A 10,856-nucleotide genomic window follows, 5' to 3' on the forward strand; every position below is an offset into this window, starting at 1 on the left:
ACATCAGTTACATAGACTGTGATGTGGCGTTTAGTTTAACGGGGGAAAACAGCAATGGGTGGTTGCTGGAATGACCCAAAATCATTCCTAATCTTCCCCAGTGTTTTGATGTGATGTGTTGCAATAACCTGAGAAGGAAAAGAGGTTGACTTACAGATTAGATCCTGATAGATTGTACATGAGCAGTTCTTGATTTCTGAACATCATGGTTTGATAATTTGCCTCAGATTATGCAAGATTTAGAGGAGTTTGTTTCTTCATCAGATTTGGAGGAATGTATCATTGCATCACTTGCTCACCAATGGATCCTCTGCAGTGAATGGTTGCTGTCACAATGAGAGTCCAAACAGCTGATAAACTTAACTCTTAAGGTAAAACACCTTGATTCATTTGTTAATTACAAACACGCAGGTTTTTGCTTCACAGGATATTAATTGATGGACTGGTGTGTGGATTACTTGTGGATTTTGTTGGATCAAAAAATATAATACAAATTGTCGATTTTGAGTTTCAAATGGAAATCAGTGCTTGAAGCGATAAAATGAGTCAATCATCCTAAACTGAAATTTATATTAACAGTGAAACATGGCTCCAGGGTATCCTATTGAGGAATAAGGGACCCATGTCAGACTCAAAGCATTACTGCTCAGATTATGTAACCTGCCGTTCAAGGATGTAAAAAAAATAACGGGTCTTTCAGTCAACACAAGAAACCATGCTGAAAGTCACATCCAGTCAATTATCTTTGATAGTGGAATTGGACATTAACAACCGCACCCTCAGGAAAGGTAATCTGAGTGCCAGCAAATGCCACAGGAGTTTATGTAAGAGCAAAGGTGTGGACAAGTTCATCCGCAGCCATCGGCAAAGGACTAGTTGTTACCAAGAAGGTCCTCCTCAGCTACACTGAAAGCATGCAAAAACCTTTTTTAAACAGCCATGCCATAGAACTAATACATGCTTCCACTATAAGTATAGTAGTAAGACCCAGATTTCTGATTGTAGAGGAAGTAACCGTACATCCATCTAGTTGCAAACTGTAGTCTACTGTGTACTGTTTTAGGTTCAATGAGCAATTTGTCTTATCGGAATTTACCAGGAGAAAAGTGGTCATCCAAACTTTTAGCTATAATCACACTGTTTTCAAGTCTCAGCTGGTCTCATTGAGCTATATAGTCGAGTAGCATCAGCATAACAGTGGAAACTAATCCCATATTTTCTTATTACCAACGGGCAACATGTATATTGAAAATAAAGGACCCAAGACAAATCCTTGTAGCAATCCATTTTGAATCCTCTCCCCGCTTACATAAGTGTAGCGATCGGAGAGGTAGTATCTAAGCCATCTTAGAGCCTGCCCTTGAATAAATAGTTTTGTAATCGATCTATGATTATGTTAGGATCTATGGGGTCAAATGCAGCACTAAGATCAAGTAAAACTAGCAATGAGATGAATCTCATCTTTAGAGCACCAATCCAAATGGCTTAAACCAGACAGGAGACACCGAAACAAGAACAAGGTTTTCCCCATTTATTTAAAGTCAGCAATAGGGTTTTCCCAATTTATTGAAGACGAGCCAAAGTCTTCTGTCGCCCTTGAACCATTACAGGACCGAGTGAGGCCTTGCCTTCCCACTGAACACCTAGAAAGAGCAAATACCCAAGTTAAGTAAAGCACATGAAGTGTCAAAAGCGCTCTTAAACCCAGCTACCTACCCCCAATAGGAGCATCACTTCCACCATCAGGACCACATGTTGAGTCACAGCAGGCACAAACCTGGTGGTTCCCATCAGCAGCAAGCCACCTGCAACAAGAACAAATCAGAGATGGCAGCTTCATTGTGTTCTTAAGCAGCATGAACATACCCGTTGGAAAAGGAACAGGATTTGTGGAGAGCGTCACTAGGTGCAGATGCAAGAGTGGCCTTCACGCTACACGTAATGTAGATCTGCAAGAGACACCAGTAAGGTTTCACAAAACCAAAGCAGATGGGAAGAGAACGCGGATTCAGTCAATATACGTACAGAAGGACTGGATCCTCCCTGGAACATGAAAGCCTCCAGCTGGAACTGGATCTTGTCTACCTGGGTTTGAGGCATGAAGTGGGAGTTGGAAGCCGTAGCCTTGGCATCCACAAGGCACCTGATAAAGAGTGGTGACAAATCAGTGAGTCTATAGTATCAAGTCACCAGACCTTACCCTAATTCTCAGGGACAGAGTGGGTAAAGAGCAGCTCAAGAACACAACATTCAAACATCAAGTGCCATGATCCATGCTGCATTCCAATATGGCTAATTGCGAAGCTTTGGGACAAACGCTCACGTCACACAATTGACTCTTTAACAGACTGCGGTCACATAAAACCGGTCACTGTAAACTGGGACGTCACCATAGTTAATATCCTCCACAAAATTTTACTTCCTTACTGAAGAGAAAAAAACCACATTGAGCTGCCAGTTGCAGTCTTCATGTGATGAATGGCTAATTTTTGCATGCATTTAAGACTTTATGCCCAAACAGAGGTTTAGAAGCAGTTGCCCATGTCAACCATGTTTGTGGTTTTAACACCTTAGCTAGTTCCTGATTGAACCAAATCCTGCCAGAGCACAAAAAAAAAAGACCAAGCGCTCCCTGAACAAACTTAATCAGTTCTAGAGAAATCAAGTGACACTACTTTACCCATGGTTCTCAATGAAGGAATATCTCGGAACAGAAGTCACATCAGGTACTTGGGTGGCCACACAGCGGTCCACAAACACACGCAGTGGGACGTGGTTGTACACCTTCACAGATGCCTCAATATTAATAATGTCTCCCAAGTAGTACACATTTGAAGGCCTCTGATAGGACCAGTCATCTGCAAGAGGGAAGAACAGCTTAGGCACGGCCTCATTCACAAGGCTTAAGATCTAAAGAAACTACACAAACCCATCATGAGGTTCATGGAGAACACCAAGACATCCTGGCCAACCTCCGTTGAAGCATAAGGAACCCAAGTTGGATTCAAAGCATCACTGCTCACATTATGGAGCCTGTAGTTCAAGGAGATACCAATTAAACTGTCTTTCAGTTGCAACACCTCAAGAAACACTGCTTGAAAATAAGACTTCCAGTCATGCACTTACCTTTGATAGTGGCATTGAACGCCAACAACTGCACCCTCAGTACGGGTAATTGGCGTGCCAGCAAATGCCACAGGAGTGTAGGTAACGGCAAAGGTGTAGACAAGCTCATCTGCGGTCATCTGTAAGAGATGGAAGTATTTTCCAAGTAGGTTCTGTTCAAATACACTTAAGGTTTACAAAAAGGTACTTTCTGTCCCCCAAACCAAAGCAGCTTTGTTGTCAGATTTCAGAAACTGAAAGGTTGGTTTAATATTTAGGTAGCCATTGACAGATGAAGAACCTTTGTTATTGGTTAATCCAGTAAGATATAACAGTTCTTACCATCAGCACACTATTGCAGTCCTGCAGTGCATATTCAAGGATGAGCACCCCAGAGGCAGAGTCCTCACCAACAACAGGACAGCCTCCCATAGACAAACCAGATGGCTGGATCAGCTGACCATTGCTGAACATATCCTTCTTCACCTCCACATGAACCCGGTCCTCACTGCATTGAACAGCCACACTACTGGGAGTCACAGGTTGCCTCAACTGGAAGTTCAGTGCCAACTCACTTTGCACCTCTGGAGCAATGGGAAACTTCCAGGCCAAAGGCTTGACTGGACCCTGCAACAGCTGCTTCTCCTGAAGACCAAGAGGCTCTTGCGCAAATCCTCTGGAGACAAGACTCTGGAACCGAGAAGCCTTTTGGAAAGGATTCAAGAACCCTAGAGAAGAAAGAGCAGGATCTCTGGAAGCTGGAGCTGATTGTGGCTTCATGCTGCTTAGACTTTGACTTCGTCTCAAACTTCCCCATGCATTCTTCAGATCAAATGCCACAATCACAACCACCACTAATACACCTTGCAAAAAGCCCATCCTGACAAACATTGACACAGTGCCCACTAATGCTGGGCTTTGTCATTAAGTACAGCTTTGTATTAAGGTGGCTCCTCACCTTTCAGCTTAATTGATTACCTTTGATTCTCCTCTGGGCTTGTAGAGTTTATGCATTAGCAAATGAGAACATTCTAAAGCAGTGATCCTCAAATCTGGCTTGTGAGATCCACTTTCCTGCAGAGTTAAGCTCTAACCCTAATCAAACACACCTGAGTCTGCTAGATATTGTCATCAGGTTTGTTAGGAAATCAGAGGTAGGTTTGTTTGATTAGGGTTGGAGCTTTTATTTTACTGGAGGAAGCAATAATATAGATTATGGACTCTTAAATTAAAATGGTTGATTAATTTATTGCAAACATGCAGGTTTTTGCATCACATGACATTAATTGATGGACTGGAGTCGTGTCGATTAATTGTGGATTTTGTTTGATTAAAAAATACAAGTTGTTGATTTTGAGTTTTAAATGGAAATCAGTTCTTGATGCATTAAAATTAGTCAGTCATCCTAAACTGAAATTAATATTAATAATGAAACATGGCTCCAGGGGGTTAATACATGTCTCCAGAAGTAAATCGATGTGTATTTGGAACAGAAACATCCATATTTAAAACTTTATGAACCATAATCTTTATCTTACACTAATGGATGCATGCAGGTCCATGCGAGAGTGGCGTTAACAATATTAATACTGTATAGCACTGCACCTGTCTCACACACGAGATCTCCCCAGCACTTTGCATACTAAATGGCGACAGTCTTCTCATGCATGAGGGGAGTAAAGGGTGTTCTGATTGGCTGCTTCAGTAGCAATCGATGAAATTAACTGAAACAGGTCAGTCCATTGCCACAGCCAATCTCTCGTGAATACACATTCTATTTAGCAGAAGCTAGAGATTACATTTTATAAAGTTTTAAACATGGAAATTTTTCTTTCAAATACACATTGATTCGCTTCAAAACCCCTTTATGAACCCCCAGAAATTTGTTGGAGCACTAACTGTATGGACAGTTTTTTGGACTTTGAAGTTTAATTCAATTCAAGTTTATTTGCAAAGCAACTTTACAGAAAATTTTGTTTCTACAAGATTTAGTAGTAGCTTATCAGTGGTGACTGTCAGTTTATGTGCATATGGCAGCGATATACAGAAAAATTATTTTAAAGACATAATCAAACAGACGATTTACACTTCTAACAGCAATAAGCTTATGATGTAATCAAACTTATAGAAAATTTTTAGTAGATCTGTATGTTGTTTCTGTCACGTAGTGTTACAGGAAACACAGGAGAGGGAACTAATTGCAGGCAAGTCCTTTATTTAAGGGGTAAACAGTCCAGGCAGGGTCAAAACCAGAATATCCAAACAGAACATAAACAAGACACGAAGACAAGGTAAGGTAAGGTAAGGCAAGGCGCGACGGACGTGAATAACTATAAACATTAAACAAGGACTCCGTAACAGAGACTCGGACAGACCGGGTATAAATACACAGAAGGATAATGAGGGAACAGGAGACAGGTGGGGAACAATCAATTACTCAACAAGGGAGGAAGGTGACCAAATAAGGGAACAGGAAGTGATAAGGTGACAGACACCGTGAGAAAGGAGGACATCTAGTGGAACCCCAGAGAACACAACCCAGACACTCTGACAGTACCCCCCCTCTACGGAGCAGCTCCCAGACAGACACAAAACGGAGACAAGGGAGGCGGACAGGTGGAGGCTCAGGGGGAGGGACGGAGGGCCAGAAAAGAAAAACATGGGGAACAGGCACCAGAATGTAAACACAAAACAGGGAGACCAGGAGGGAGGAGGACTGGAGGAGGTTCAGGGGGAGGGACGGAGGGCCAGACTCACTGAGGGGAACAGACAAACATAACAGAAACCAAGACACACAAAACAGAAGTCCATGAAGGACATCATGTGGCGCACCAGGGCGGAGCAGAAGACCCCCACAGCCGTGTGGTCAGGGCGGAAGCCCCCCAGGGCGGAGCGGAAGACCACCACAACCATGTAGTCAGGGCAAGCGCCCCCCAGGGCGGAGCAGATGACCACCACGCCCTTGTGGTCGATGCCGGAGTCCAACAGGGCGGAGCAGAAGGCCACCCAGTGACTTGACCTGACTCTGAAAGGTCCACGATGACTAGCCTTGTCTCTGGAAAGTCCATGGTACCTAGCCCTGGCTCTGGAAGGTAATCGGTGACTGGCCCTGACATTTATTCAAACTTATGAAATGTTGGCAAACAAGCTTTAAAATGAAGACTAAGTGACCTGAAACTGGTCAAAAGGTCTACCAGAAATGGGAAACTTATTGGGTGCAGGGGTTGCAGTTACTTGGGTTTGTCCTTAATGTCAAAAGGAATCCTACACCCTTGGGATACTGGTCCTAACTGAAGGGGAAATTCCAAAAGAGAGACAATCAAAAACTGGAAGTGCACTTTTAACATACCCATTGATCTAAAAGTATGTACCAGCAGGTCCCAACCCTGGTCTAGAAGATGATCAAGGAATGGGGAAACTAAAGAGAAACTCTACTTGATGGAAGGAGAAATAAACTACTGATATAGAAAGCAATAAGTACACCATGTCTACAAATGAGCTGCAGTGCTTCAGGGAAGGGAGTGTTGAAGTAGAACATTTGAGACAGAGAATCTGATTGGCAGAACAAGTTATAGCATCATGGGCAGTGGAGTCCACCTAGTTAAACTGAGCTTTAACCAGGTTCACAGTAGGTCTGGCATTAAATGCCAAGTTAATACTCCCCTACGGAGAAAGGGAGCGCTTCCTTCTAGAAAGGAAAAGGGTACAGCAAGACTACCACTTTCCCAGCACATTCAAAGCCAAACTGGTTAAGTTAGACAAAAAAAAACCAGAAACAATAGGTTTTTCCAATTTATTGCAAGCCAGCTATAGGTCCCCCCAGCCCAGTTTACTGAAGACTAGCCAAAGTCTTCGGTCGCCCTTGAACCATTACAGGACCGAGTGAGGCCTTGCCTTCCCACTGAACACCTAGAAAGAGCAAATACCCAAGTTAAGTGGAGCACGTGAAGGGTCAAAAGCGATCTTAAACGCAGCTACCTACCCCCAATAGGAGCATCACTTCCACCATCAGGACCACATGTTGAGTCACAGCAAGCACAAACCTGGTGGTTCCCATCAGCAGCAAGCCACCTGCAACAAGAAATAAATCAGAAACGGCAGCTTCATCGTGTTCTTAATCAGCATGAACATACCCGTTGGAAAAGGAACAGGATTTATGGATCGCGTCACTGGGTGCAGAAGCAAGAGTGGCCTTCACGGTACACGTTATGTAGAACTGCAAGAGACACCGGTAAGGGTTCACAAAACCAAAGCAGATGGGATGAGAATGCAGATTCAGTCAATATACATACAGAAGGACTGGATCCTCCCTGGAACATGAAAGCCTCCAGCTGGAACTGGATCTTGTCTACCTGGGTTTGAGGCATGAAGTGGGAGCTGGAAGCAGTTGCCTTGGCATCCACAAGGCACCTGATAAAGAGTGGTGACAATTCAGTGTGTGTCTATAGAATTAAGTCACCAGACCTTACCCTAATTCTCAGGGACAGAGTGGGTAAAGAGCAGCTCAAGAACACAAACTTCATGCATCAAGTGCCATGATCCATGCTGCATCCCAATATGGCTACTTACTAAGCTTTGGGACAAACGCTCACGTCACACAATTGACTCTTTAACGGACTGTGGTCACGGTTACATACTGTACAGCCGGTCACTGTAAACTGGGCTGTCACCATAGTTAATATCCTCCACAAAACAAAACTCCATTTAACTTCCCTACTAGAGAAAAATACCACATTGAGCTGCCAGTCGCAGCCTTCATGTGATGGATGGCTAATTTTTGCATGCATTTAAGACTAGATGCCCAAACAGAGGTTTAGAACCAGTTGCCCACATCAACCATGTTTGTGGTTTTAACACCATAGTAGGTTCATAGATTGAACCAATTCCTGCCAGAGCGCAAAAGATTGTGGGCAACATTAGTGATTAATGTGTACAGGTCCACACTTCAAAAACCTAAGATAAAATGGCCAGTGACTTTTGGCATATGCTTTTCAACAAGCTACACTTCAGACAAAAATCTCACATAGCATTTAGGATGATAGTATGAACATTGGGACAGTCATTCTCAGCCATGACAAAAAGCACTTACCAAGAGGAGCTAAACCTGTAGTCACTTGACACAACCCAATTCTCAGGGACCAAGCGCTCCCTGAATAAACTTAATCAGTTCTAGAGAATCAAGTGACACTACTTTACCCATGGTTCTCAATGAAGGAATATCTCGTAACAGAAGTCACATCAGGTACTTGGGTGGCCACACAGCGGTCCACAAACACACGCAGTGGGACGTGGTTGTACACCTTCACAGATGCCTCAATATTAATAATGTCACCCAAGTAGTACACATTTGAAGGCCTCTGATAGGACCAGTCATCTGCAAGAGGGAAGAACAGCTTAGGCACGGCCTCATCCACAAGGCTTAAGATCTAAAAGAAACTACACAAACCCATCATGAGGTTCATGGAGAACACCAAGACATCCTGGCCAACCTCCGTTGAAGCATAAGGAACCCAAGTTGGATTCAAAGCATCACTGCTCACATTATGGAGCCTGTAGTTCAAGGAGATCCCAATTAAACAATCTTCCAGTTGCAACACCTCAAGAAACACTGCTTAAAAATAAGACTTCCAGTCAGTCACTTACCTTTGATAGTGGCATTGAACGCCAACAACTGCACCCTCAGTACGGGTAATCGGCGTGCCAGCAAATGCCACAGGAGTGTAGGTAACAGCAAAGGTGTAGACGAGCTCATCCACAGTCATCTGTAAGAGATGGAAGTGGTTACCAAGAAGGTTCTGTTCAAATACACTTAAGGTTAAAAAATAAAAAAAATTATAGTCTTAGCAGCCATGCCATAGAGCTACTTTCTGCCTCCCAAACCAAAGCAGCTTTGTTTTCAGATTTCAGAAACTGAAAGGTTGGCTTAATATTTAGGTAGCCATTGACACAGATGAAGAACCTTTGTTATTGGTTAATCCAGTAAGACATAACAGTTCTTACCATCAGCACACTATTGCAGTCCTGCAGTGCATATTCAAGGATGAGCACCCCAGAGGCAAAGTCCTCACCAACAACAGGACAGCCTCCCATAGACAAACCAGATGGCTGGATCAGCTGACCATTGCTGAACATATCCTTCTTCACCTCAACATGAACCCGGTCCTCACTGCATTGAACAGCCACACTACTGGGAGTCACAGGTTGCCTCAACTGAAAGTTTACTGCCAACTCACTTTGCACCTCTGGAACAATGGGAAACTTCCAGGCCAAAGGCTTGACTGGACCCTGCAACAACTGCTTCTCCTGAAGACCAAGAGGCTCTTGCGCAAATCCTCTGGAGTCAAGACTCTGGAACTGAGAAGCCTTTTGGAAAGGATTCAAGAACCCTTGAGAAGAAGGAGCAGGGTCTCTGGAAGCTGGAGCTGATTGTGGCTTCAAGCTGCTTAGACTTTGACTGAGTCTCAAACTTCCCCAAGCATTCTTCAGATCAAATGCAACAATCACAGCCACCACTAATACACCTTGTAAAAAGCCCATCCTGATAAACCTTGACACAGTGCCCACTAATGCTGGGCTTTGTCATTAAGTACAGCTTTGTATTAAGGTGGCTCCTCACCTTTCAGCTTAATTGATTACCTTTGATTCTCCTCTGGGCTTGTAGAGTTTATGCATTAGCAAATGAGAACTTTCTAGAGCAATGGTCCTCAAATCTGACTTGTGAGATCGAATTTCCTGCAGTTTGTTTGATTAGGGTTGGAGCTAAACTCTGCAGGAAAGTGGATCTCGCGAGCCAGATTTGAGGATCACTGTTCTAGAGCTTCAGGCTGGAACACTGAGGTTTTCATCTACACTCAGTTTGTCTATGATAGACAGTTAATGTCATTTAAAAAAACACATAAGATCACATAAATAATAGCGATTATTCATAAGTAGTCTATTTTTTATCGTTTTTATTATATTATTGGAACAAATTTGGAAAAATTTAGCATTTCATCACTTGTTCAACAATGGACCACCTGCAGTGGATAGAGTGGCATCAGAATTCCAAACAGCCTTCATTAAACGGTGACAATGTCATGGGTTCGATTCCAAGGTAATGCAAGAACTGATAAAATGTACACATTTAATTCAATTTATATAAAAGCATTTGTCAACTGCATGCAAATGTAGAATCTTTAACATTTGTTGTTTGATGCAAAACTGGCAACAACTTATTTTGTTTAAAAAACACCTTCCCATAGCTCAAATAATGACACAGGGTTGCCAACTCTCACGCATCTGGCGTGACACTCACTCACTCAGCGTGAGAGTTGGCAACCCTGATGACATGGTTATGGGTTTGATTCCCAGAAAAATCATGTGAACTCTCCGAATGAGTATCACTGTACATGCATCGTTTTGATTATTATTATTATTATTATTTTTTAATTCAAATAATTGCAACACATGGCCCATACACAGTAGCTTTATCCAACATTAGCAAGGCCATGGGTTTGATTCCCGGGGGAATGCATGACCTAATAAAATTCCCACCTTTTTTTAAATTCATTATTTGACAGGGACAATAGACAGTCAGAAAACTGCCCCAGAATTAGCTACAGAGCTAAATTTCATCTTCAATACAATGTCAGTCCCTTTGGACGAAATTATCCAAATGCATGAATGCAAATGTAAAGGCTTGTTCATCGTAATCATAATTTGATGTTCAAGCCTGGTCTTAGGCTTACATACATTTTCAGATTTTTTTCACA

General features: G+C 42.8%; 2 protein-coding genes across 3 annotated transcripts; both read right to left on the reverse strand.

The window, feature by feature from the left end:
• Positions 1-72: 72 nt before the first annotated feature.
• On the reverse strand, positions 73-4,114 carry LOC132111263 (zona pellucida sperm-binding protein 3-like). 2 transcript variants are annotated; one of them, XM_059518415.1, is made up of 8 exons: positions 3,448-4,112; positions 3,127-3,245; positions 2,930-3,033; positions 2,681-2,858; positions 2,026-2,143; positions 1,867-1,949; positions 1,717-1,805; positions 73-128 (listed from the first exon to the last, which is right to left on the reverse strand). In XM_059518415.1, exons 1-8 carry the CDS (start codon positions 3,994-3,996, stop codon positions 88-90), a joined length of 1,281 nt encoding a protein of 426 aa, XP_059374398.1. In that variant the 5' UTR covers positions 3,997-4,112; the 3' UTR covers positions 73-87. The 2 variants fall into 2 exon arrangements, with proteins under 2 accessions (XP_059374398.1, XP_059374397.1); XM_059518414.1 differs by lacking the exon at positions 73-128 and adding an exon at positions 1,518-1,643 and having other exon boundaries at positions 3,448-4,114.
• Positions 4,115-6,884: 2,770 nt separating this feature from the next.
• Positions 6,885-9,685, reverse strand: LOC132111265 (zona pellucida sperm-binding protein 3-like). Its single transcript, XM_059518419.1, has 8 exons — positions 9,106-9,685; positions 8,749-8,867; positions 8,552-8,655; positions 8,302-8,479; positions 7,398-7,515; positions 7,239-7,321; positions 7,088-7,176; positions 6,885-7,014 (listed from the first exon to the last, which is right to left on the reverse strand). Exons 1-8 carry the CDS (start codon positions 9,640-9,642, stop codon positions 6,935-6,937), a joined length of 1,308 nt encoding a protein of 435 aa, XP_059374402.1. The 5' UTR covers positions 9,643-9,685; the 3' UTR covers positions 6,885-6,934.
• Between the last annotated feature and the right edge of the window lie 1,171 nt (positions 9,686-10,856).

Source organism: Carassius carassius, chromosome 31 (assembly GCF_963082965.1).
Source record: "Carassius carassius chromosome 31, fCarCar2.1, whole genome shotgun sequence".
In the NCBI taxonomy this organism is placed as follows: Eukaryota; Metazoa; Chordata; class Actinopteri; order Cypriniformes; family Cyprinidae; genus Carassius; species Carassius carassius.